The 25,857-nt window shown below is 47.3% G+C and overlaps 12 protein-coding genes across 12 annotated transcripts; 7 read left to right on the forward strand and 5 right to left on the reverse strand.

Annotated features, from left to right (window-relative positions):
• Window positions 1–210: 210 nt before the first annotated feature.
• TrAtP1_002488 (uncharacterized protein) lies at window positions 211–1,061 on the forward strand. The gene has a single exon (XM_014085354.2). It carries the CDS (start codon window positions 257–259, stop codon window positions 764–766), a length of 510 nt encoding a protein of 169 aa, XP_013940829.1. The 5' UTR covers window positions 211–256; the 3' UTR covers window positions 767–1,061.
• Window positions 1,062–1,356: 295 nt separating this feature from the next.
• TrAtP1_002489 (uncharacterized protein) lies at window positions 1,357–3,247 on the forward strand. Its single transcript, XM_066111487.1, has 2 exons — window positions 1,357–1,632; window positions 1,707–3,247. Exons 1-2 carry the CDS (start codon window positions 1,489–1,491, stop codon window positions 2,817–2,819), a joined length of 1,257 nt encoding a protein of 418 aa, XP_065967563.1. The 5' UTR covers window positions 1,357–1,488; the 3' UTR covers window positions 2,820–3,247.
• A 77-nt stretch (window positions 3,248–3,324) lies between these two features.
• TrAtP1_002490 (uncharacterized protein) lies at window positions 3,325–4,283 on the forward strand (the record flags this gene model as incomplete). The annotated part of the gene is made up of 3 exons (XM_014085352.2): window positions 3,325–3,578; window positions 3,647–3,926; window positions 3,996–4,283. The coding sequence occupies 3 exons, from the start codon at window positions 3,325–3,327 to the stop codon at window positions 4,281–4,283; spliced, it is 822 nt and encodes a 273-aa protein (XP_013940827.2).
• Window positions 4,284–4,805: 522 nt separating this feature from the next.
• TrAtP1_002491 (uncharacterized protein) lies at window positions 4,806–5,336 on the forward strand (the record flags this gene model as incomplete). The annotated part of the gene is made up of 1 exon (XM_066111488.1): window positions 4,806–5,336. One exon carries the CDS (start codon window positions 4,806–4,808, stop codon window positions 5,334–5,336), a length of 531 nt encoding a protein of 176 aa, XP_065967564.1.
• Window positions 5,337–5,594: 258 nt separating this feature from the next.
• On the forward strand, window positions 5,595–5,759 carry TrAtP1_002492 (uncharacterized protein; the record flags this gene model as incomplete). Its single annotated transcript, XM_066111489.1, has 1 exon — window positions 5,595–5,759. The coding sequence occupies one exon, from the start codon at window positions 5,595–5,597 to the stop codon at window positions 5,757–5,759; it is 165 nt and encodes a 54-aa protein (XP_065967565.1).
• Window positions 5,760–5,849: 90 nt separating this feature from the next.
• Window positions 5,850–9,185, reverse strand: TrAtP1_002493 (uncharacterized protein; the record flags this gene model as incomplete). The annotated part of the gene is made up of 11 exons (XM_066111490.1): window positions 8,783–9,185; window positions 8,411–8,727; window positions 8,226–8,351; window positions 8,048–8,174; window positions 7,764–7,999; window positions 7,563–7,700; window positions 7,391–7,490; window positions 7,155–7,312; window positions 6,906–7,092; window positions 6,513–6,846; window positions 5,850–6,455 (listed from the first exon to the last, which is right to left on the reverse strand). The coding sequence occupies exons 1-11, from the start codon at window positions 9,121–9,123 to the stop codon at window positions 5,850–5,852; spliced, it is 2,670 nt and encodes an 889-aa protein (XP_065967566.1). The 5' UTR covers window positions 9,124–9,185.
• Window positions 9,186–9,417: 232 nt separating this feature from the next.
• On the forward strand, window positions 9,418–13,406 carry TrAtP1_002494 (uncharacterized protein). The gene has a single exon (XM_066111491.1). The coding sequence runs from the start codon at window positions 9,540–9,542 to the stop codon at window positions 13,380–13,382; it is 3,843 nt and encodes a 1,280-aa protein (XP_065967567.1). The 5' UTR covers window positions 9,418–9,539; the 3' UTR covers window positions 13,383–13,406.
• A 305-nt stretch (window positions 13,407–13,711) lies between these two features.
• TrAtP1_002495 (uncharacterized protein) lies at window positions 13,712–14,797 on the reverse strand (the record flags this gene model as incomplete). Its single annotated transcript, XM_014086310.2, has 1 exon — window positions 13,712–14,797. One exon carries the CDS (start codon window positions 14,795–14,797, stop codon window positions 13,712–13,714), a length of 1,086 nt encoding a protein of 361 aa, XP_013941785.2.
• Window positions 14,798–15,792: 995 nt separating this feature from the next.
• On the reverse strand, window positions 15,793–17,597 carry TrAtP1_002496 (uncharacterized protein). The gene is made up of 2 exons (XM_014085349.2): window positions 17,112–17,597; window positions 15,793–17,059 (listed from the first exon to the last, which is right to left on the reverse strand). The coding sequence occupies exons 1-2, from the start codon at window positions 17,551–17,553 to the stop codon at window positions 15,978–15,980; spliced, it is 1,524 nt and encodes a 507-aa protein (XP_013940824.2). The 5' UTR covers window positions 17,554–17,597; the 3' UTR covers window positions 15,793–15,977.
• Window positions 17,598–17,956: 359 nt separating this feature from the next.
• Window positions 17,957–19,778, reverse strand: TrAtP1_002497 (uncharacterized protein; the record flags this gene model as incomplete). The annotated part of the gene is made up of 6 exons (XM_014085087.2): window positions 17,957–18,305; window positions 18,364–18,520; window positions 18,592–18,680; window positions 18,768–19,483; window positions 19,545–19,631; window positions 19,689–19,778. The coding sequence occupies 6 exons, from the start codon at window positions 19,776–19,778 to the stop codon at window positions 17,957–17,959; spliced, it is 1,488 nt and encodes a 495-aa protein (XP_013940562.2).
• Window positions 19,779–20,601: 823 nt separating this feature from the next.
• TrAtP1_002498 (uncharacterized protein) lies at window positions 20,602–21,819 on the reverse strand (the record flags this gene model as incomplete). The annotated part of the gene is made up of 1 exon (XM_014085348.2): window positions 20,602–21,819. One exon carries the CDS (start codon window positions 21,817–21,819, stop codon window positions 20,602–20,604), a length of 1,218 nt encoding a protein of 405 aa, XP_013940823.2.
• A 1,357-nt stretch (window positions 21,820–23,176) lies between these two features.
• On the forward strand, window positions 23,177–24,884 carry TrAtP1_002499 (uncharacterized protein). Its single transcript, XM_014085347.2, has one exon. It carries the CDS (start codon window positions 23,393–23,395, stop codon window positions 24,833–24,835), a length of 1,443 nt encoding a protein of 480 aa, XP_013940822.2. The 5' UTR covers window positions 23,177–23,392; the 3' UTR covers window positions 24,836–24,884.
• Window positions 24,885–25,857: the final 973 nt, after the last annotated feature.

Consider the following 25,857-nt stretch of genomic DNA (forward strand, 5'->3'; position numbering starts at 1 on the left):
CGAGCAGCATTGGTTCATTTACCAACTACCGCAGTTCATACCTATTCATATGCAGCAATAAAAACAAAAATGCCTATTCTTCATTTTCATTTACTTCTCTCAATAAACTCTTCTAAACTGTCAGCGATTGTCACGTGATGGACATCAGCCGATGTAACAACAGCCAAAGTCAGCCCATCCTTTCATTGGCGTTGAAAATGACGCACCATCACTTGTACCATTAACATCATCACAGTTACAACTCAGGGCCGTAATCATGGCGACCAGAGCCTTCTTTGACCCGATCGCCGCATTGCGGGCAGCGCCGTTGCTCACATCGACTTGCACGCTCTGGTGGGCAATGGACGAGCACTTTTTCCTCAGCATCTTCAACACGCCCGAGATCCGCAGCAAGAGCAATGAACTGCTGCCAACCTATTTCAAGGAATTCTTCGAAGGCGGATTGAACCGCACACTTGCCCTCCTGACTCTCACCATCTCATCCACCATGGCTACCTGTTTCGTAAACCACGGCTATCACTGGGCCAACAAGTCTCTGCGGTGGTACACAGCCGGAATGGTATTGACAGCCGGGCATCTCGCCTTTGTGCCGGCCATTGCACCCAAGATCAAGGCCATTGTCGAGGACACTTCCAAGGGCGAGAGCACCAAGGATCTGGAGAGCTGGTTGAGCGTCCACACGATCCGGACCTTGACGGTTGATTTGGCGGCGTGGGTGTGCTTTGTCATTGGCACTGCGCGCGAGATTCAGGGCGACTGGGATTAAAAGTTTGAAGTTGGGGATTTATCGTGTACTTTTCCTGGTGTTTGCTGGTATTTTTTGTTGGCAGAGGTTGATTGATTGGTTTCGATGAGAAGACACCCAACAGATTGATACGCATGACACCATGTATTTTTACTGGCAGCTGGCATTTTGATAGGCCCCAAAGGGTTAAAAAAAGGCTTTAAGATTCGTATTTTTAGCTAGCGTTCTTTCACGTGCAATTGATATGTTCTCGCTTGACATTTTTGATAAGAAGAATATGATATCAGCAAGAAAGTAGTCTCATTGCGGGCTACAGGGTACCACTCATGATTCTTGCCCTGCACCTCGAATCGTTGTCAATTTGAAACATGTTACCGCATCGAGAAACTGATTCGACCTTTATTTCCAATTCTAATCTCGCTCGGCAAACTCCGAGTTTTTGCATGGATGCGTCACGAAGCGTATGTGGCACCGCCTTTTTGTGTCAAGCTCCGCGTAGACAAGGTCCGTCTGCCTTGAACGAATTGGCCAATAAGATTGTCCATTGTTTGAGACTCGAAAATGCCTTGTGCTTGTGTCGCAAGGATTCCCGCGTTTCACTATTCTCTTTCAGCACTAGTCTACAGCTCGTTCTCGTTTAGCCGTCACTACGATTTGCCTACATAGATGTTCGCCCCTCGTCATCGTTCAACTTACACGTTCTCGCTTGAGGCTGGGCTGCATTAGGGATACCATCTGCAATAATGAGTCTGATTACTACGCTGCCCCTGGTGGGCGGACGCGAAGAACAGCCACAAGAGAAACAGGCGCCGCGAAAGAAGCATGCAAAGCTATTCCACAGAAAGACTAGAACGGGCTGCCAGCGATGTCGAGCTCGGAGAGTCAAGGTACGAATGCAACACTCTATATCAGCCCTATAGCTGTGGAGACGCCATTTGAATGAGTTCTGATATTTGGGTAGTGTGACGAAGCTAGGCCAATCTGTAACAATTGCACACGACTTGATTTGGACTGCGAATACGCCCAGTCCTCAGCACAAAAGAAGAATAGCGAAAACAATGTTCAGTCTTCGGTTTCACCAAGCGGCGGTGAAAGCGTCAACTCTGACGGATTGGTGCAACCTGAAGAAACAACAGCCCGCCGGAAACTCGAACTCGAGCTGTTCTATCACTATTCCACAGAGGTCGGACCAGCCCACAACGTGGACAAGTTTTCTCAGAACTTTCTAGGCCCCTTTACGTGCCAGGCAGCTTTGCGGTCAGATGCCGTTTTATACGCTGTTTGCATGGTGGCGGCTCTTCATAAAGCGCACATATCTGGCGATGACGGCTCAAAATACATGGATCACTGCTTGACCTATGCTAATTTGGCTCTTCAGTCGCACCACCACCAGGTGGCCAATCTCGATCCCGAAAATGTGGACTTTTCGTGCCTGACCTCTAGCCTTTTACGGGTTTATAGATATTATCAGTTACAGAATCGGCCTTTGGAGCCGTATGCGCCTCCTATGGAGTGGTTGCGCATGTGCAACACCAGCAATATTGTGTTCCGCAAGGCATGGGGGTTCCTTGAAGACAGACAAGAAACAGTGAGCGGCAGGTTGATGCTGGAAATCTCGCAAAATCTGGAAGAAAAGGACAGGATGGAGCATTCTAACGAGCTGATTCACCTCATGCGACGTCAAGAGCCCCATGAGTTGGAGGAACAGTGGGATGACGAAGTTCACAACGTGTATAAACGCACTTTGAGCTGCCTTGGCTGGCTCTGGAAGCACAGATTCGACAGCGATCCCCCCTACGGCGTGTCCAGACGGCTTTTTCTATTCCCCATGATAGTGGACGCTCAGTTTGTGGTGTTTGTAGAGGAACAGCGGCCGCGGGCACTCGTTATTCTGGCGCATTATTTTGCAATGCTTGCAATTATCCGCCAAATGTGGTATATTGGCGATGCAGGCTTCCGTGAAGCCAAAGCAATTGCGGCTGCGGTGCCGTCAGCGTGGCTGGGGATGCTGATTCAACCGCTGGAGATTTTGAAGGATCCATCCTTGTTGTGTGATATTCAGCCCAAAGCCTGACTTGGTTGTTGGAGCAAATAATATGAAACCTCTATAGAGTGCAGGGAGCGACGATCATTCAGGATGAGCATTTCCATCGTTTAAGAGCGACGGCCAGTAATTATCGGCCACGGCCCTTGGCAGGTCAACATTGAAGCACTAATTTAAAGCTGCTGTCAGCTCTTGTGGGCTTTTGAGCTCTTCTGATTAGCCGTCGTTCTCGTTCAAGCTGCGCTAATCTAAATATGGTGGCGGACGAATCCGCTGAGGACGCTATAGTGAAGTGGGATTTCTTAGTGGGAGGTGAACTGAAGGATTGAGAACGTAGTTGAAGATATTGATCATTGTCGCGACTGTAGGTATATATATACTCATCGTTTAGTCCGCTTTAGCTATTCATTCTACTGGAGACATTCAATTCGTCAAAACCCCTCTCTCTTCTTAAAGAGTGAAAGAGTCTCGACAGTATTGAACTCCCGCGACTTACACTTCATCTTTCCCATCAAGCCACGACTTACACAACGCAATGACTACCGACGGCCTCTCAGCCGCGAAACTCGCCATCTACTTGATCCTTCTCCAGCCAGCGCTCTACTGTCTATGGAGACACGGTAAAACAGGATTTCTTGGCTGGCTCTATATCCAGATATTCTGTGTCCTGCGCATAGCCACAGGCGGAATTGGCCTACATGGGAGCCAGACGGGAGAAGCAGCTGTGATTCTCAACAGCATCGGCTTGTCTCCTTTGCTTCTTTCGATTTCAGGAATATTGCACGAAGCGTGAGTCTACGGCTTGTAGCCTGAATAATTGCTGCGAGTGTCTTTTACTAATATCAGCTTCCAACTAGGCGACGTGCTGTGAACCCGCGGCTCAACAGAAAGCTTGACATTATACTCGAAATCAAGTATCATGGCATTGTTGCTCTGGGAATGATCCTTACAATTGTCGCTGTTGTTAATATTCTGCACGGTGGCGAGGTGTCAAAGAATAGACCATTACTTGACGCTGGTTCGGCCATATCATGCGTTGCTTGGGTGCTTCTCGTTCTCTGGGCAGTTTGGTCGCATTTTATGAACCGCCGATTTTCGTCGTACTCAGACATGCAAACATCAGAAAACGGAAAAAGGGTGAGTAGTTTGAGCATCTCCTCTTTTCTTCATTTCAGAAGACAAATTGCTGACAAACCGCCTCCCTAGCTGCTTAATGGAGTGTTTGTCGCACTGCCATTTGTTGGAATCCGCCTTGTTTACGGCATTGTGTTTCTACAATTGACCATCTCGCGCACGCATTCAGCTTTTCTCACATCCGAAGCCGTTCAAGTTTGCCTCAGTTTTCTTCCCGAATTGGCATGCATCATCAGCCTTCTTGTGGTTGGTGTGCTGACTCGCTCTTTGAGACCAGACTTGAAGAAGAGGGAGCAAGAGGCGGTTCAACTGGTGTCTAATCAAGGCGTGCAACTACAGCATTCGACAGAGTACAAGTAAATTTTACGATTCTGGACAGTCATTTAAAGCCAGATGCTTTGTTTACGAATTCCGCTCCTGACCCGGCGAGGTCAATACATGCAGAGCATATAGCACAGCATTCATATATGCATGCTGCAGGACTTACTTCAGCGTACTGTAAAGCTTTCTCCTGAAATCTCCATCAACATCTTCCCTACTTACACTTCACTTTTATATTAGCGGTATTGGCGCGACGTATACCTTTATTATGCAATAGCGATAGATTCTATCGATTACTCACCTTTTTCATAATACAAGTGCGCTTCAGAAGTCTAGGGTACCAAATGTTAATCAACTCTTTCTCCGCCAATCAGTTCTAATTTGTAGGGCCTTCATGTAGGACACGGCTGAAGAAAATACCCCTCACTATCTTAGGCAGCGTTTCTATCGCCCTGCATTAATGCGCGCCTATAAAATATAAAACTGATATACTTTTTATGAGCATCAAGACTCATGACCGCCATACATTTTCCCAAGTTGACTACCAAATCTTGATGTGCCATGGATAAAGTCTGGTTCAAGCTTCGGCAGACTCACTATCCGCCTGGTCCAGAGCAAATCATCCTTGCTGGTGATGGAGACGACTCCCAGGCTCCTCTTTGTTTGGGCCACTGCATCTCCGACCTAAAGCATCTGGACTACCCAATCAACTCTGGTGCTGTGGTTCCATTCCCACAGCGCATGAGCGTCTTCTCGTCGCATGTCATCGACTTCAAATGGGAGCGCAAGCGTGGGTTCGTGACATCTCTGGCTCTCGCTACAAGCGCACCTATTGCCGCATCTTTAGGCTTGCAGACAGTCAAGGCGAGCATCAGCGTCGCATTCAAGAGGTCTGTTAGTCGGTATGAGGAGTACAAACGCCTCGACACATACATCGTACAGCCCAATCATCGCTATATCCAGCAGTGCCTTGAGGGTGAGAAGCTCAAGAAACATATCGACAATAAGGCGAACTGGTCCTTTTTTATAATCACAGGCCTCCGCATCGCACGGGTGGGAGAGAGGTTGGACACAACCATGAAAAACGTATAAGTTAAAGGGGGACCTGACGTGTGAGTTCCATCCAGTCTCGTAACTCAAGCTTAGAATGCTGACATCAATCTTTGCAGTGATCTATCAATTGCAGCGACTGGCGAAGCTGCCAGTAAAAACACCGTCACTTGGGAGAACAAGACTAGAGAAGGCCAGGTTTCGGATTTTGTATGGGCTATCCGCCTCGCCAAAGTACACAAGGGGATCCTGATGACGGATTGGTCCATTGATCCTTATACACACCGCGCCACATTCAGCATGGATGACGGCCAACGCATCGACGTCGGTGCTATTGTCCAAAAGGAGGGACTAGACTCCTTTCAGGTTGTTGAAGATGATGATCTTGGTGAAGCTATTGTGTTGGACGAGGAACTATTGGGCGAGGAACTACTGGACAAGGAACTAGTGGGCGATGGGAACTAAGGGAACTTTAATAACGATAATTCTAATATAGATAATCTTGTCTTTTTTTGCACCTGAATAAGTGCTATTGAGAGTAGGTGTATAGATCACTCAGTTGGCTTGATCCATCGCCCTCGACAGGCTGTCCCTAATATACTCCCTCTTTTGCTGCAAACTCATGCCAGTGTAGTCTGATGGAAGTAACTTCAGCGGCATGATGCACTTGAATTCGCCCGCCCGCTCAGATATGGCGTTGAAGATGGCAATCATTCCGAGCATCTTGCTGACATCAGCCACCCTGAAGATGGACTGGCAATTGTCTTGATGCCGCGTAAAGTCAATGATGAGCGCCGCAAGTCCTGCTGCCGCTGCCGTGGCAGTGCTGGTGCCACGTACTCGCTGGTTTGCATCTCCAGGATGCTGATAGTCTTCACCGAGAATGGCAAAGTTGTGCGCATCTGGCCGTCGCTCTGGGTTGAAATGAGACGCTCGGTTGTGAGTATCGGTGGAGAAGACGCAGATGGTATATAGATGATGTCTTGCTGGAAAGGCTACGGGGCCCAAATTGCCCCAGTTGGACGCCGCCGCGAAAACTAGCTTGTTCGCGGCGCTGGCCTTTTGTACGGCATCCTGTAACCTGGGAGAGTGGTAGAGGAAGCCCGCTGATATGCTGATGATATCGACATCAATGTCAGGGGTTAGTGCCCATTCGATGGCCTTTAGAGTTCAAGTTAGCCGATCTATTTCACCATGTATCCGATCGCTGGATCGTACCTGAGCCATCAGTTCCGGCCCCGTCTTATCGTCGGTATCATCGGATGTAAAGACTCTCGCAACATACAACTCGCATCGCTCATAAATCGAGATGATGATGCTCGCAGAAATTGTGCCATGCCAGGTATCATCGCACATGCTAGTCGAGCTCGGATCCACAAAATCTTTATACACCTTGATTTTCGCGAACCCCTTGACTCCTAGTTTGAAACCCGTGTCAATTACACAAATCTTGATTGCCTTGTATAACCCTTTGGAAGAAGCAGGCAACTCCATGACACCCTTCAATTGGTCAATCTTGTCAAACCATTCATCGGATGATACCTTTCTTTCCCTAAGTAACTTTACTTTAGTCGTCTTTGACTTCATTTACCAGATTTTATCTTCACAGACCTTAATACTTGTGGTCCGCTCAAACCTCGTGGCTGGTCTAGCTCGCGGCTCTTGCCTCGTGAAACCAGCTTCTTCCAGTTGGTCTGCTGGACAACAGGAATTCCATCATCATCATAAGTCCAGAAGTTGATCAAATCCAGTGAGCCAAGGAGACCTCGCTGCGCGATTTTCAGGACCGATAAGTCGACTGAAAATTGTTAGTTTACTTAGGTCTTGTGCAAGACGTTGTGATTGAAACTATATACTTACAGTCCAGACATACAGTGCCGAGTCGGCCTTTTCTTTTCACTACCATGCGAATTTCCTTCTTCGCCAAACTTTTAAGATTTGACATGATGACAGATATATCGATATCTTGGTGGGTGGGTGATCCTGGAGCGAATCTTTGCCATAGTGTCGTGGAATTTCTGTCACAATTTATGTAAGTATGTATACAAATTTGTGACCTTACGGCAGTGGCTGTGGGCTAAGGGTATGGATCTCACTGATGGTATACTTCGCTTTCAAATGATAACAGTCCTTGAGCATACTGCTGTTGCAACCGGTCCCTCATGGCTTCGACGTATGCCTTCCAATTCATTGCGCCTATATGAACACGAATCCTCAGTAATCACGGGAGTTGAGTCAAATAGCTTTATTATATATAGGTATACAAACCTTCTTTGTGATCAAAACCAAAGCTTATTCCTGACATGTCGAAATGGTTGCCGCCTTGACTCATGCTGATTTGAGATAGTGTTAACCACAAAGGCCGCCCTTGCATTGTCCCATCGGTTATAATTGAGTCTCTGGAGACTAAAACGAATGCTTTTAGTTAGTAACGTATGTTGGACTATACTTAATATGCGAAGGACTTACCAAATATGCTGAAATCGTCATTGCTGTCTTCTCCACTGTACTTGAAAATCTTTATTTCAAACACCCAATGCGGGAGAAACTCAAGAGAGCTAATCTGATTTCTACCTTGAATCCTATTTGAGACCAAGTAGTGCCTTATATACACTCTCTGCGGTGACCATGCAAGCTTAACTATCTGGTTTGAGGTATTGAACTCCAGTTGCGATGGTTGCTTATTTAAAAAGGCCTCTGGAGGTCTTAATAAATGTTAGAAAAAAATAATCAGATTGAAGATGATGACATACGAGCAAGAAAATATTTTATACACACAGTCTTTCGCAAATATTATGTCGGTGTTTTTGGAACCCGCGGTTAGGCTCGTTGATAGTTGATAAGCAAGGCTTTTGGCTAGTTTATCGATCTCACAAACGTCTAACTTGTCAGCTTATGCTCGTAACTTACTGAATAGATGCTAGAACGTACAAGACGATGGAACTCCCGAGATGATTATAGAGACTATGGCATTAATGCGCGGCTTGCAAAGAATCATGTGCCATGCACGCTCTTTGCCGGGACGTATGTGCTCCACAAGGTAGGTCGCAGATAATACTTGCTGCAATTAGTATCCAGGCCTCGATATTTTTGATCAAATCGTCTTTGATGCTCACCTTGGTACTCTAGTTCACTGTCGTGGAACCCCTCGGTTGTAGGACAGTCGCAACCAAGTTTTAGCTTCTTGATCGTCGTACCGTCACCTGTATTTTGAAGAAAACAGTTTGGACAAATTATTTCGTGCCTGGAAGAGCTGTTGTCCCAGTTCCCGTTGACAGCAAGTTTTGCTTCATGCAGTTTGAATGTGTTTTTACTAATGGCAGGAGAAGTTGCCGGCAATATGTCATCGATAGCAGCTATCAAATCTCCCGAAATGGTATCAAGTCCCTGCTTTATAGTCTTGATCATGGTCGCGTCTTTCACTTCATCGTTGCTTTTAACTGCGGTCAGTTGTCAAGGAGAAGCCCCCAATTGTGCGTAAGACGTACCTCATGCTTAGATTTAAAGCCAGTGATAGAGTGTTCTGGATGTCAGCTAAAGCACCGATCCGCTCACTCATACTGGCACCGCCCACGGGCCGAGTCTTGGTCTCTTCAAAGAGCTGATTCAAAACACTTCTACACTCTTGAAGAGCCATCTGAAACCAGCCGCAGTCTTGGAGATGCTGAATGGATCGTAATAAATCACTCAGATTTCGTAACCGAGTGCGCATTATTTTCATGTCTAAATGTACCGGCTCTTCAAATTGTAACAGACTGGCAAGGAGTTCATCGCAAGTTTGTGCCAGTTCAACCCCTCTAAGGATATCTCCATCTGCTTGGTCGGCCATGGTGAAATCTCAGCGAGAGTGAGACTGAGGCAAGCCTGAGATTGGTGAAAGCAAAGGCGCGTCTCGCACCGCCACAATTGCTAGGAAACGATTGGAACTTCAAACTGCACGTGCGATGATCCGCTACCATGAGACATTCATTCTATTGGTTCTATTGGACGGCCAGAGAGCTGCGTGTGACCCCGCTTGAGGCAACGAGGCAACGAGGCAACCTGCGGTTCGCGGTCCGCCCCCTTTGTGTCTCAGCCTCGCGATTTTCTCGCCTATTAGATATCGCTAATTGCCTATTTAAATACCGCATTATTTACTTCTATTGAACTCCTTTTCTTCTTTGCATCTATCCCCCCAAGACATTCCGATACTTTTGTCAACATTTGCATCCCAGCCTTTTTCCAAAGCTACCAAGTCATAGCAAAATGGATCGTCAATTCAGTGCTGCGCGGTTGGCCTCCGGTATCCTCTTCTCTGCCCCAGCTGACATTAATGCAAAACCGGATGTCTGGAGTCCCAAAGAGAAAAGAAAACCCCAGAAATTGCGACAGTTTTCGATGAAGTATGGTGCGGAGTCTCAAGACAGTTCCAGTGCCCCTATGATGAGAGATGAAGATTATTCTCAATTTCCACGCCACGATTACTCTCTTTTCCCTCAATTCATCAACATGACGACTTTGAAACCTTTGACTGATCATGTCCTGCCAAACAATGGATCGAGATCGTCGGTATCATCTCCTGCATCTTCAAAGAGTCCCGTTACATTGTGTCTCCCAATCCTCAGGGTATCTGTCGACGTCTCGATCGATGGAACGATATCACGCACCACAGTTACGCAGAGTTTCCACAATCCGTCTGACATGAATATTCCCGAAGCCCGACATACGTTTCCTCTATATTACAATGCCGTCGTAACGTCTTTCGAATGCAAGATTGGCGACTCGCGACGTCTACGAGGAGTGGTCAAGTCAACAGCGCAAGCAAGACGAGAGTTTGAAGAGTCTAAAAAGAAGAAGAGAGAAGCTGCAGTTCTCCTCGAAGAGCTCACCCCGGAAATATTTGAGACGTCGCTTGGTAATATTGCGGCCAACACGACGGTCGAAATTATTTTGACCTATGTGCACGAGCTCAAGGTTGTGACAAGTAAAGAGGAAAAATCTGAAGGTCTTGCGGTCATCATTCCAGCCTCTGCTGCCCCTCGTTACGCCTCTGCTGTGGCCCCATCGCCAACACCAGAGGTTCCCAGTGATCAGTTGGAGATCACCATCAGAGCCTCCGACGATGGCACTATTAATCCCGCGTGCTGCCATGTTGAATCAAATCATCCATCTACCACATATCATGGTATACAGCCAAATAGCAATTTACTGATTTCAAACATTGCTGAGCTTCACAACTTCAATTCAGCGACCAGCAGTGTACAGAAGCTGCAGCACGTGTGGAAGTATTCATGCGAGTCACAACCGATTCTCAAAGGTGATTTTGTCTTCGTCATTCAGATGCTTGAAGAGACTCGTCTGCGATCGCACGCTGTTATTACGCCCGCAAACGATATGGGTCATGCTGCACTGATGGTCAGTCTTCGTCCGAATGATCTCTTTGGAAGCGCAGTCCGCCCAGATTTGTTCAAGGGTGAGATTCTCTTCGTCCTTGACCGTTCTGGGTCCATGGATTGGACGCAGGCGGGAACCGATAGACGCAAAATTGAGACCATGAGAAACGCAATGTCCCTGGCGCTGTCCGGATTGCCTTCCACATGCCGTTTCAATATTATTTCTTTCGGCAGTGAGGTGCGCGGTATGTGGAATAGGTCGCGGAGAGCCGACGAACCTGCGAACATGTTGCATGCCAGAGAATATCTGACCACTGTCAAGGCAGATATGAGAGGAACCGAGGTTTTACTAGCCTTAAAGGGAGCTGTAAATAATCATGACCCCGGATGTCTTTCAACTCAGATTATTCTCATCACTGATGGCGAGATCAATCGTGAGCCTCACAGCTCCATACTGAAGCATGTCTGGGAAACTCGTAAGATACATGGCGAGAAGATCCGTTTCTTTACACTTGGAATTGGCGATTCTGTCTCGCACAGTGTCTTGGAGAGTGTTGCAGAACTAGGTGGCGGATACTGCGACGTTGTTGATGTGGTCAAGAGGCCTCGTTGGGAAGGCTGCCTGAATCGCATGCTACGGTCAGTCATGGAGCCAGACGCATGGACTTGTGAAATCGATCTCGGCCCGGGATACAAAAGGCAAAGCCTGGCGGTCTCCAAGTTCGGAATTGACGATGGAGACGATACCGACCTCATACTTTACGCCCAGGGCCCTGATTCGATCCCCTCGCTACAGCCATTTAGGTACAAGTCTTTCTTTTTCCTTCTAGATCTTCAAAATGCCGACCTGCCAAAATCTGTGACAATCAAGACAACAGCAGATTCTGCTAAGCAAAAGGCCTATACCATGGAAGTGAGGCCAATTGAGCTAAGAGAAGGCACCATTCATCCGCTGGCAGTCAAGACGATTTTGCGCAGTCTTGAAAATGAGGTCAAAAGAACAGGTGCCAGCGAAGAGCAGGCGCGCCTCAATGCCGAGTATCTAGGAACGAAATACGCCATCGCGAGTAATTGGACGAGTTTTATTGCCGTGGTAGATGGACGCGTGGAGCAGGCTTGCCAGATTGACACCTATAAAAGTCTTTTTAGGGAGGCGGATATTGCAGAATTGCTAGCTTCGGAGAGTGGACAAAGCTCCGAAGAGTCTCAGCACACAGTTCCCGGAAGGAGAAAAGGACAAGCGCATCGGCATCATCATGTGGTCCGCAACAGTCCATTTCATGCATTCCGCTATGATCCACAAGACATCACTGAGTTGCCTCATAATCTTATGCTGAAAAGCACTGCTACGCCTGAATCTTACGCCGAGGAGATTGATGGCGATGATGACGGTTATCGCAACCAGAATGAGCAGGCTTGCCAGACTGACACTAATAAAAGTCATTTTAGGGAGCCAGATATTGCCGGGTTGCGAGTTTCAGAGAGTGAAGAAAGTTCAGAAGTGCCTTTTGTGGCGGGACAACCCTCGCTGATGGGACAACCAGGGCTGATGGGAAATGGTTTGCCCACGCACCACAAAGATGTTCATAGAAGTGTGCCATTGCTAAAAAACCTTGAAGCATCTCCAGATGAGTCTATAATCGAAAGCAGGAAGCCGATCAAGTATCGAAATATAAGTCTGCCGTCTCGAAGTTTCAACAGTAGAGTCGCAGAGGATCAAAGCCATCTTATTTCAACAACCGGGACTCCATCCAATCCGGAAAAAAAAGCGTATAGCCAAGACGGTTATGCCCATTTGCGGTTTCGCCGTTCGCAGAATTGCCGTTCGACGGGCATAAGCAGGGAATCTACCAAGGCTAAAACAGAGCCCTGCTTCGACGTCTTGATGAATGAACCAACGACTATCAACGCAACACCGCCGGACACTCAAGTATTCGGCTATCAATACGGTCCTCCATATGATGCACCATGGGAAATCGTTGATACCCAAGGGCGACCCCCAGTATTGAAGCATGAAGATGTCCTTTTCTACCGGCCGTCTAGAGATGGACACATTTCATGGCAAGATGCTGCAGGATGCGAAGATGGTGGCATGTTTGTCCTGCCAGTCGTTGTGCGGGAGCGACTCCGCCAGCACTTCTGCGGCACAACAGCCAAGCATCTACAAAAAGCTCTACGGGACTCCTCGGGTGCGAATGTAGCAGAAGAAACAGCAGCCGTTTTAATCGATACTCTTATGATGATCGAGTATTTCAAAACACATCTAGCAAATGAGGAGGATTACTGGAATCTCATTATAGACAAGGCTGAGCGTGCGTTGCTACTAGCCTTGGGGTATGGCGAAAACCGGGACGAAGCACTGGAGCCGTTTTACAAAACGCTTTTGTCTTCCATCCTCCATGTTCATTTCCCAGAGTCTCTTAAGCATGCCTCTGTATATCAAGAGGAGGCTGATAGGAGCCTTGCTGCTTCGGCATTCGGGACTTGCTTAGTATGCAATATGCCAATTGAGACAGATGCCAAGGAACAACTCATCATTAATAAGGGGTATACGTGTCTCGCCGACGAGTGTTATGACGGTAAAGCACAATGTCGAAAAACTTACACCAGCTGGAAAGATTTTTGGGATCATCAAGTTCAGAGCGGCCATTTATTATGTCCAGAGATTGATACGAGAGATGATGCTGGGGTAAATGAAAGCATATCATTAGTGTAACTGAATTTGTTTCTAAGTTAGTAGTAATTTATCATCAACTATTTCATACAGCGTATGATCCATTCTTTATTTATAGCTTTCCTATGCCTTACAGACAGATTCGATTTTGCATGCTTCATTCCGTTTCAGAAAAACTTCTTAAACAGTGATTGGGCATGCAATCGTCTCCTTTGCCTACGTTTGAGCTATTGGACCTCGACTGTGTGAACACAAATCTACTTTAAATAGTCAGCATAAACTTTTAAGTCCGATTAATTTGTATAAAAGACGTAAAACCTTCAACTTGATTAATTTTATATAAAGTAAAAGTAGAATGTGTTTTTCTGCCATTATAGCGTTCCATAGCCGCCGTTGGAAACACCCGTGTTTGCCTGGTTCTTATACAGCGTACCCTGAGTGCCAAAAGACTTCACAACGCTAACTACAAAGTTATCAAGTTCATCTCGGGGAGTTGCGCCAGCATTCGCTAGCACATACGTAACAGCATCCGCAGCCGACATGGTAGCAAGCCCGAGCGAGGTAGAAGCCCATGGCTTGCTAAGGACAGTCGATGAGCCAACAGTATTATCCGGGGTCCCATTCAGCTGTCCGTCATTGTTGCTGTCGAGATAATTACCCGTGGCATAGACACTCTGATCCGCCGCCATCTGATAAAAGGCATTTTTAGAGCTGGTGGTGCTTGGGCCCGTGATGAAGTAGTTGTTGATAATGTCGTGAGAGAAGACTCCACCAGTGTTCCCCGAGGTATAGCCAGCTTGGTAATTGTAGACAACGTTGTTGACGTATTGGGTATTGTCCTTTGAGAGTGGTTGGCGATTGTGGGCGCTGACCCAGAGGTTGCGGTAAAAGGTTGACGGCCCCGTCTCAACGTGAGCGCCAAACTGCTGTCCAATAGGCAGGGCGATAATTGAGTTGGACACAGTGATATTAACAGCACCGACGGCGTCGATCGAATCCCATTGGCCGTACTCGACGGAACAATGATCAAGAATGACATTGGAAGCACCCCCCATATTAAAGGCACTCTTACCCGTGTCGGTGTCCAAAGTGCCTTGACGCATCCGTAGATTGCGTATAATGATGTTGCTCTTATCGCTGGCAGATATCTCACCACCCATGATTCCAATGCCATTCCCGGGTGCGGACTGGCCGTTTATTGTCAGGCTGCTGGAGAGTGATACCGCAGACTTCAGTTGGATGTATCCGCTGACATCGAAGACAATGTTGCGGTTGGATTGGCTAACCGCGTCGCGGAACGATCCACTGCCAGAGTCCAAGAGGTTCGTGACATGGACAGTTGTTCCGCTGTTACCACCAGTGGCGATGGCACCGAATCCGACGGCTCCATCAAAAGCTAGACTCAGCGCTCTGCCTGCAAGGGCAATAATGAAGACATTCAGGTGTAGACGAAACATGGTCGTGAAAGAGCAACTGCGTGTTATAGCAGTTGAAGCCAATGCTTTGATGGCGATTATGCCGTTTAGAGATTACAAGTACAATTTCAAATCAACGGGCTATTAAAGACGCTAGTTATATATCTTTTGACTCTGCATGAGCATTGCCGATCGAAGCCATTATTCTCCGAAACAAGTTTGGAGCCTCTGGGGAACCCCATCACAAAACGGAATACCCGGCGGTAATAGGCTCATGGATTGGAGGGTGATTTAGAAGATGAGTATGATGTGTGGATAAATAAAAGTTAAAGAGGGTACGGACATTGAACCTTGGCTATCGTGTCGGGATTAATCACCGAGTTGCTTCTGTTCGTTGCATGGCGGAGATCAACTAACGCAAATCTAGATGAAAATCATGAGAGGCTAAATATGATCTCGCCAAGAAGCAAGTTTCCACATTTAGCCGCATTTCCCATGAGACACTCCCGTCGGGTCACTATCATTTCTGTGGTCGGCCGTTGGCTCAGTAATTGTGAGAGGTCTTGGTGCCCGATGTTTGCTTGCTTCCAGTAGGGATATAACTATGATACTATACAGCAACTTGAAATGATCAAAATACATCTGTTCTCGACCTCTAGTCTCGGTGAGTAAGTCTGCACAGCGAGTCTTACAAACTCATATGAGGTGCATCTAGCCGGCTATTCGTCTTGTGAATGCTCAAAACCTCAATCATCGACATATCATGACACCCAAAATCTGAACTCTCGGTATGTGGGGGGTTGCAGATGGACGGTTATAATAAAGTGTGGATTGACGCTGGCGGATACGACATGTCTCCCTATATAATAAGCGGCCGGGGCTCTGTTACCCGCTCCAATAACAAATTTGACGTTGTGATACCCTGGACTGCCAGCTATCACAGGCGAGCAGCACTGGATACATGTATTAGGGAGAGTCCTTTACTACGATTTTGCCCCACTCGAAGACCGCCATCATTTGATGCTAAAAATTAAAGATTTCAAAAACCTAGATCGTGGTTACTATAAGAGGAAAAAAACAACTATTTGACATAAATATTGAGTGAATAAAACATTTAATAAGAAATTAAATACTTAATAGAAATACAATTAATAAAGAATACTACAGCAGCTTTGCTTGCCACTATGAGCGCTTCTAGCGGGCATCATACTTGAAATGCTGCTCAGTATGTCCTTTTCTTCACTTCTATCACCGTTGTGGGATCGGACAACATTTCAAACCCATAATATATGATCTGGGGACGTTTGCCTTGCGGCAATCGGACATCATACTGCATCAGAATTGTAGCCAGCGCGGCCTTGATCTCGTTTGCTACCATGAATCTGCCAGGACACACTGATGGCCCAAGACCAAAAGCAATAAAGTCGCTATTGACAGAGACAAGCTGAGCAGTGTTGCTTGCCGAGCCCCCGGCCTTTCGAGCATTGTAGAATCGGTATCCGTCGTATACTGCTGGGTCCTTGTAGATGTCCGGATTCCACATGTTTGTCGTATCCACGGCCACATTTGTGCCCTTGGGCAACAGGCTACCGTCAGGTAGAGTAACATCTTTGAGAGCTTTGCGTTCAAGATTAACCAGTGAGCCGGGCTTCATCCTTTGCGATTCCTTGATGACGCTATCCATAAGTTGCATCTGAAACATGCCGGCAGTTGTCCACCCATACTGCTCGATTGCAGCTTTGGCTTCGTCTCGCAGGGGGTTGATAAGCTCTGGATGCAAACAAATATCCACCAAGGTCTGCTTGAGCAGTTCCGTGGTGGTGTGCATGGCCGAGATCGCAAAGGCGAGTTGAGTCGCAGCTGGATCGAATGGTCGACCGGCGGCAATCTCTTCGATATATGCAATGGTATCGTCGAATATTGGCAAAGACTGTTTTGTGTTTATGGCTTCGTCAATGGCTTGGCGTCTCTTCTTCAAAACTGGCCGTAACAGTTGGCGAGCGAGTGCTAATTGCTTCCGACAAGTCCGACACTCAGGGAGGAACCAGTGGATGAACTTGCGCGTAAACCGAGGCCAGGTGCGCAACGCTCGCACGCCATTGAACAGGTTGATCGTATAGGTGAGGATGAGACGCTGCCATTGCGCATCGCGAGCCAGCTCGGCGCCCACGAAGACTGCGGACGACATGCGCCCGATGTAGCGAGCAGCGTCTTGGCCCCATGGGACGGGCCGCCAGTTGCCATCTTTGGTGGCCCATTCGTCTTCAAGTAGTTCGGAGATGTGCTGTTGAAAGATTTCAACTTCTAAATTTGGAAATTAGCCTTGCAAACGAAAGACAGATCTTGATGGACTTGCGCCAGTTCTGATTGAGCTTGGTCTTCGTAACGGTAATCATCATCCGGCTGGGATGAACAACAACTCCGTTTCCATCAAAGCCGGGATAGTGTGCAAAGTATTCATCGGCGACGAGCTGAACATGATCCAGGTCTTTGCAGTTCTTCACCCAGTCGGCGAATCTGGCTGGGAGAATGACTCTCGATCCTAGAGTGGTCATGACCCGAAATGGTCCGTTGTACTTGGCAATGCCATCGCTGATGAGCTTTTTGCAGTTGGCGAGGAACTCGGCATGGGCTTTTTTCAGGAAGAAATCGCCACTATACTTGTTGATGACGGGAATCGAGGCCGATATCGTGGTCCAATGCAAGAGTGCAATTGCACATGGACCGAGAACTGCAGAGAGCAAGATCAACGGCAAATAAGGTCCAAGACCCAGTGAATCGTACATGGTCAGAGCCATTTGCTGCCTAGTGTCGTTTAGTTTGAGGAACTGATATAAGTGGATTACGAGGCTTGTGTACTGTATGTATTTATTCGAAAAGACCAGGTTGTGTGGGGAAATAAAATACCCTGCCAAGGGGCAAAACTGTGACTCTTCGCCGAGCGTTAGTGACGCATCCGGCCAAGGTAGCTTATTTTACTTGAAATATCAGTACCCAGCCAATATTAAAGGTAGGCCTTCATGTAGGTATCCCTAGATTGCAAGATAATTAGTGCTAATGTTGTAATAGAATTTTCAAGACTTGCAGTACTATTCAAGCCCTATTTATTTATTGTAATGTAAAGGCCAAGGGCAAGGATTTACTTTGTAATATAGTAGCCTTTCTCATGCAGTGGGACATTATGGCCGCAACGCAACTCAGTCAAATCCGATCCAGTTCAACAATCTCTCCCCGACCTGTAACGTTCTTGTTCTCCCCAGAAATGTCTGCAGCATTGTCCCGGGCATCGGGAACGCCAAGTATTTGGGCACCCTTGTCAACGTGATTGGCGCCGCCGAAAAGAACGTCAATCTCCTCAAGCGGAATCTGCTTAGTCTCGGGGATGAAGAAGTAGACAAAGATGGCGAGGAAGATGTTGGTAGCCATGAAGAAGTAAAGGCAATTGAGACCTTCGTTTTTAAGAAAGGTTGGGAAAAATTGTTGGAAAATGGTATTGGCGACATTCTGCATCTGCGAACACATTCCGATAGCTTGGGCGCGGACATTCATACTAGGAACAATTATGAGCACTGATTAGAATAATGGGCGAAGGGTGTGCGTGTCCTTACCTGAAGATCTCTGAGGTCCAGATCCAGGTCGTAGCGCCCCATGATGGCTTGTAGAAGAAGATGAACAAGAATAGTAAGAATACGATGGAGATGCCGACAGATTTTGACTTGGTACCATCGATGTCAGGAGTTGTCTGGCCGATGACAGGGACGATCACTATACACAAGTTAGCATTATAGTAGCTGAAGAGAGCTCCTGGGTAGCCAATTCAGAAAATAGCTGCTTACACATGCAGATGCCCATGCCAATAGCACCAACTATAAATAGCCAGCGACGACCAAAACGGTCCGCCGTCCATGTTGCATTAAGCGTGAACCTGTGAGAAATCAAGAGTTAGACACGATAGACCTTTCTATCCCTGAAGGCCGCTTATCAGAGATAAGAAGACGAAGGACATGCTTACAGAATTCCAAATGTAGCATTCAGAGCATTGATGAGGTTAATTGTTTGTGTTGATGGAAAGACCTTTTTATATATGGCCGTGGAGTAGCTATTAAGCGTCCCCTGGCCAGTAAGCTGTTGGCCAACATTGATGATGAACGCAAGATATAATCGTTTGCGCACTGAGGGATCCTTGAATAAAGCGGCATAGCCGTGGCTGATGGCTTCCTTTTCGTACTCGAGAGCCTCTCGGATCGCCATGACCTCGTCCTCAACCTCTTGTTCGGTATCGCGAATTTTGGAGAGGGCCGCTTTGGCAGCGTCAACATCGCCGCGCTTTTGGATATGCCAACGCGGCGATTCGGGCTGAAAAGGTAGTAGGACCATGATGATGATGGGGACCATGATCTGGAAAATGACCACCATCTTCCAATCCCATTCGCCAAGAGCACTGCGGTGGAGGGAGCAGGCATAGTTGATCCAGTACGCGATGAAAGATCCAACAGAGTAGAAGAGCTGCCAAAAGGCCATGATGACACCGCGGATATGTGGCGGTGCCATCTCGCCTATATACACAGGCCCAGCTGTCAGAGCCATACCTTGGCCAATACCAATAATGACACGGCCGGCGATGAAGCAGCCGAGGTTGTGTCTTGGGGAAAAGGCCTGTATAAAGGTAGCGACGACGGTGAGAAGACAGCCGATAAACATGCCCCATCGTCTTCCCAAGTAATCAGCCTAGATAGGTACACAATTATTAGCTAAGATGGCTCCCAAATAGCTGCATGACGGCACTTACCGTGGGCCCGCCCAAGAAAAACCCAGAAACGATGGCACCGATCGTATATGCCGTGTTGATCAACCCGATTCTATATGTGTCTTGATCCTACACAAACAGGTATTTAGTCAGGCACCAGAATGGCCAAGTCATTCGACTACTTACGGGATCAAGATCGAAGTAGGCTAGCCAGTTGTTTGAGCCTTGAAGGGAGTTGAAGACGGACGCATCGTAGCCATAGAGGACCATACACATTGCTGCCACCAGCGAAATGTACCTACAGCTTGGAGTGAGCCAATCAGATACTGTTTAAAAGATTGCAGGTGTCCTCACCAGTTATAAATTCTCTTTGAGGAAACCATCTTGGCGGTGTTGCGAACGCCGAGGCCCCTTGTGTGGTACCGACTCCTAGTAACAGTGTACGTACGACCTACAAAATATAAGTTGCGAGACTGGTGCACAGTTTAGGAGAGATGTAGGTGCGCGAAGGACGAATACGTATGGTAAGTAGATGTGGGGGAAGATACGACTTAAAGGTTTATTAACCTACAGTCACCGGCTGTACATCCAAGCTTAGGACTTCAAGCGCTCCAGATTCACCAACATCATTTTTAAACCGGTTAGAGAGAAATTAATCCGCCAATGGATTCCAGCTTACCAGGTAATTCTTGAGAGGTGCAGAAGAAGACTGAAGACTGACACCCGTAGTTTACTAGCGCCAGCTCACGGCTAAATCCCTTGCCAAGTCCTCGGACTATGATACCCCGAAAGTGACTGGCCGATGCAGGATCACTTGTCTCGTGCTTCATAACGGCGTGTGGCTCCTTCACTTGGCATGTTATGTGGCCTCTGATCAAGATTACTTGTGAACCAACTAATAGTCTTTAGCACACTTGTTTCTCAAATACTCCATATGAACTACATCTAGATTCCTCAAAGCTTATAGACTATCAGGGACATCATAAAACAATCATGACAGTAGTTTGATATACAAACGATCTGAGGAATATGTATATGTAATAAAATCTACATATTCATCTCTAAACTATGACTGGATTAGAACTGCTTCGCACATAATTCACCCACTAGCACCAGAAGTGCACGGCACTCCAAGATTACTCGGCGTGTTGGCGCATTGAAATACGGCTGATCCTTTCGGCGGCGTGACAGTGATGTTGCTGAGAGTAAGACCACATGTTCCAGCAGCTGGGCAGTCAATGTTTGCAATATTTGGTGAGTAGTGAGTGCTCGTCGTGCCTGAAAAGTTTCTTACCACCACACCTGCTATCTGCGCCGTGCTGGGGTTGGTCTCACAGTATGATGAGTCCTCTCCGTAGCAACTTTGCACCTGGAAAGCGTAGTCGGTGTTTTGCAGGATGAAATTCTCAAACGTCACGTTAGACACAACTGCCGTGCCGTGATCTGGCGGTCCTGGATACAGCTTGAGACCTGCCGCCTTGGCAGAGTTGATCATAGTTGCACCGCTGATGAGGCAGTTTTGAACCGTGTCTTTGCTGTTTACGCCGCTGCCCAAGCTCCCGACAGATATGCCGTGGCTGCCGGTGCAGGATATGTTTGTGACGGTGGCGAAGCTGCAGCCCGGCTTGAGCGCAACACAATCGTCGTCGTTGGTGACAGTTGCGCCGTCAATGGTTACATACGTCGACTGTCCAATGTCCCAGCCGTCAGTGTTGTGCGCGACATTCGCACTAGAACTGACGGCATATAGAGAAATGTTTGAGTAAGAGACATTGCTCGAGCCACCAGTGACCGAGTGGAAGACATTTGGGGCACTCTTGAAATAGAGGTTTGACAAGTTTACATTCTTGGAGTTGTTGATGTAGAAGAGCGTCGGTCGTTGGTATGATGAATTAGCTGCAAACAGATCCCAGGCGGCCTGGCCATTCCCATCAATGATGCCTGTGCCTGTGGCAGAATACACAGTAGCCCCAGTGATGCCATCCATGAGAAATATGGCGCGGCGTCCTTCCCAGTAACTGGTGTTGGAAGTCGCTTGGAGCGTGCCCTCGATTTGCAGAGTACATCTAGAACAGCCCGCGAAGCTAAATGCGGTGTTGATATAGTAGGTAGTGGACTTGGGAATGACGATGGTTCCCGATGGACAACTAGCAATGGCAGACTGGATAGCTGGCGCATCATCGATAGAGCTGGAATGTCCAGCAACTGGAGTACAAGTCGAGCCTCTCTTCACCACTCGTGTCGGAGGTTGCGATATTGTTACTGTCGCGCCATTAACGGCTACAACCGCAAAGACGAGGGCACCTACCAGAATCATGATGAGAGATGAAGATGATCGTAGATCACTGGCAGTTCCTGCAGCGCCTGGGTAATTGGATAGTGTCATGTCATGTTTTATAGGTTACTGTCGGATATTCTTATAATGTGCAACATGTCATTTAAATTCCCAGTACCTCAATGTAACACTAATTGTCTGTTCCGGCTCTTTTCTTTCTCACACTCACGGCATTTATCCATAAGTTGGTTCCTGGTGTTACATCCGCCTCAGCGTACGACACGCCTTAATTAACTCTTGAAAGCAGGAATGGGTATGTCAAGGTCAACCTCTGGCCGCGTATCCTTGGAGCTTCTCTCGGCCCACGATTCCCGAGGCTGCATAAACCCCGTTTTGCTAATTCGGGAATTTGGGGTAATGCCAGGATGCCACGTGTATGTGGACAATATGTTCAGTAGCGCACCAATAATATCCCGTAGACAACAATAGGCTCATCCATATCCCGTCCCAATGAAACAATACCACTGAAGTTGTGAAGAGGATCAGAGGCGTCACCTCACAAAACCTCCTGCACAGAACCAGGCAATAGCGGGAGTTTTATCCGTATCTCTAGATTCTAGCTAGACGCAGGGAAAGAAGAAATGCCGTCGGCCCTTTTCTTCGATTTTTGAGTCTTTTTCAAAGATTTGCGGACATGATGACAAACTCATCAAATGTTGCCAATCCAGTCCGATTGTACACATTAAAATGGCAATGATAGTATGTTGACAGATTGTCGTCCTTGAAGCAACACTCAAGAATCCTACGATGTTACATCTATTCTAGGCCTTGGGACAAATGAACGTGCTTAAAAATGCTCACGATTTCGAGGCTCTACCTGATTTCTCTCTACGCTACGCTATTGGTACTGTTTTCATAGGCATCCCCAAACATCGCATAGTTTATCCACGGGCTGCAGGTGTTATGCCCATCACCTAGATCCAGAAAGTACAAGGAAATCCTAGAATTACGATAGAATATTCTGGGGTTATTCTTTCTATGACAATCTGAGTGAAACATGCGTCTATCCGCATCGACGCATTTCAACGTTCCCTGAATACAGTAGATCTTCATGTGCGCTCAATGTAGCCCCGGAGATTGGAAGCAGTTAAATGTGGATTAGCATAATCACTAACGCCAGTTAGCTTGCTGGTAGAAATCTCCAATCAAACAATTTAGCTATCTCGCAAAACTGAATTGAGCATAGTTATTACACGGAGCCATTCGCTATGGATTTCACGCTGCCTAAGCTCTTTAGTCAGGGGATTTGTAGCTTAGTTTGACCCACATAAGAAGACGAGATATAAACGTCCTGAGTACGGCGCTGTGCCGTTCCGAATGTTTACAACAACATTATCATATGAGGTTCATTATCCTTTAGAATCCTGGTATATTCTGATCCACTTCATTTGTGCCGTATAGATTTGCATCATCCGATACCTTCACGGTTCAACCTCATAGATTCTGCGATAGCCCCCGCTCTCTCTTCAAACTCCAGTCGTCACCCGCGAAATCCGTAAACATTCATCAACAAACCGCAACACCAGCCACTTTCATCCAACTCAACCATCTCATCATGTCTAAACGCATCAAACGCCGCAAATTAGACCTCGAAACACCCTCACCCCCAAAGTCCAACCTAGAAAGCACTCCAAACATAGAACATCTCCCAGAAAAAATACTCCTTGAGATCATCGCCAATATTCCCGGTCTCGATACCCTGTGGAATGTTCTGACTGCATCACCTCGCTGTCTTCGCCTCTTCAACAACCAAGCGCTCAACATCATCGAACAAATCTTTGCGAGCCCCAATTCCATTCTACCGCCGAAAATCCAGGAAATTGTCCGCGCTGTAATTCTCACAAGAGCAGGTACTCTTCCGTTCAAGAGCCGCGATGAGTTGCGCTACCAGTTTATACAATACCAACTGCCTCTTCGAATAAATAAAGGCAAGCCATGCATTACTTTTGGCCCCGATTGTTTAACAGCTTCAGATATACCGGTCTCAATTCTTCGTTCCGTCGTTGCAACGGCTCACCACATTTCCGCTCTAACACACGCATGTCTATCATTCTACCTCACACAAGTCTACAATCCGAGTATTTTCGCGCCTCAACATGCTCAAACTCCTCTACCTCTCTACAAGATCAGAGGTTCAAACCCTCCCGCGGGCGATAAAACACCTGCTTGGCACCAAGTCTTCATTGGAACGCGCTACACGGTGGTTGACGCAGGACCAGCTAGTTGGGTGGAAGAAATGCGTGTTACACGCGCCATGTGGCTCATTCAGTTAGTGGGAGACGTACGGTCCTTTGTTTTTAGCAATTTCAGTACATCAGGCTGGTCTTACGATGACATTAACTCAACGTTCCCAACATCGACAGACGGCCTTGCTCAGGATGGAACCATGAACAGCGCTGCCGAAGAGGTACGGTCTGTATTGGCATATCTAGAGACGCTCGGCATCCAAACAAAAGGCACACCATTCTACAAACTACCTAAACTCCCTGCAGATGCAAAGTCCGTCAACCCAGTAACTCCTCTTCCAGATCCATGCGAAGCAACATGGGGAGGCTTCGGCATCTGGTACAACCACGGTCACAAAACCATCAAACTACCCCCCACGCCCGAAGCCCGAAAGCGTGCCAAAAGCCCCCAACTCAGCGAATCTTCTCTCCGCGGCCAAACTAGAGCCAGTCTCGAAAGTCAAGCTCCCGCACTCACCATGCTCCGACACTTCACAGAGGGGAGATACGGGCTACCCATCACAAACGCAAGGTTCGACACGTATCGGCCGTTTGGGCTGGCGTTTTGGGATAAACGGAGATTGCATCTACTGGGTCTTTTGGGGGAGGGGCAGCAGAGTGAGCGGGACCTTGACTTTTATTGTTTTGCGTGGGAGAGTTTGATGGAGGCTAGTTGGGTGAGGCATATCATGAGTGTGTTGAGGGACGGAGTTGAGCTGGAAAATGAGAGCGAAGGTGGTATATCTGGTGATGATTCCGATGATGAAGAGTAAGTATACGCAAGACACAGGGCATTCAATGAACATCTACAGTGCTATGAAGCCACGGCTATTAGAGAGGCCCGTCCTCTTGCTCTGCTACACACACTCTATAAATGCATCATGCCTTTTGCGACCCCTTTACCTCCACCAGCCAATCCATCCCCCAGCTCACAAGCACAACACAATTATTCATTCAGTATCTCATTCACAAATTATGCCAACATCCCTCATTTGCCGAACCCTATCGCCGTTCTGTCGATGCAGACAGCCCTTGATTGCTAAGGAAGATTTCATCTCAACCGAATCATTTTAAAGTCGCTTAGGGTCATCATTCTGCCCCAGAATCAAAGAATACACTCACTCTAGCTGTGGAATCAGATGAGCAATCCTGAAAGAAGCCTCCCGCAGCTCCACTTGTATATCTGAGAGCTCGGATTCCAGTTCTGCAACGTAGATTTGTTTCTTTCTTTCTTGATGACATCGCTGGTTGCTTCGATAGCGAACCGCTTTTTGTTCAGATTCAGGATTGAAGTCCTCGAAGTGAATGTCAACAGTGAAGGCACCACGCAAGCCTACTGGAGTTTCTGGCCATTTTGCCGCTACTAGCGAGCTTTCCTGCTATAGCTGTCTACCTATGGGACGCGCTATGTATTCTAATTTCGGGGACGCAGTTTCAGCGGATTTGAAGTGGCGGACTAAATTGCAATTTTGTCAGAAATATGCCCTCAGAGCATAAAGAGGAAAAAACGATTTGGAATCGGGAAACCCGATTTAAAAGAGAGTCAATATTTAATTATAAAGCAGCAGAAACCGGTTCGCGACTCGAATTTGAATCATGGATGGGAGATGAGATGCTCAGGGGAGTTGACACCACTAAATACAGCGCCTCGGCGCCTGTAGTATCGCTGAGCCGCTGTACTAAAACGAGTGGCATAAGCCGGCCACTGGAAGAACCGCGTTCCGGTGGTTGATTCCTCAGGACCCAAGCATCAAATGATCTCCTAGACTTCATGCGACATGCTTCACTATTCACT

This window comes from Trichoderma atroviride, chromosome 1 (assembly GCF_020647795.1).
Source record: "Trichoderma atroviride chromosome 1, complete sequence".
Classification (NCBI taxonomy): domain Eukaryota; kingdom Fungi; phylum Ascomycota; class Sordariomycetes; order Hypocreales; family Hypocreaceae; genus Trichoderma; species Trichoderma atroviride.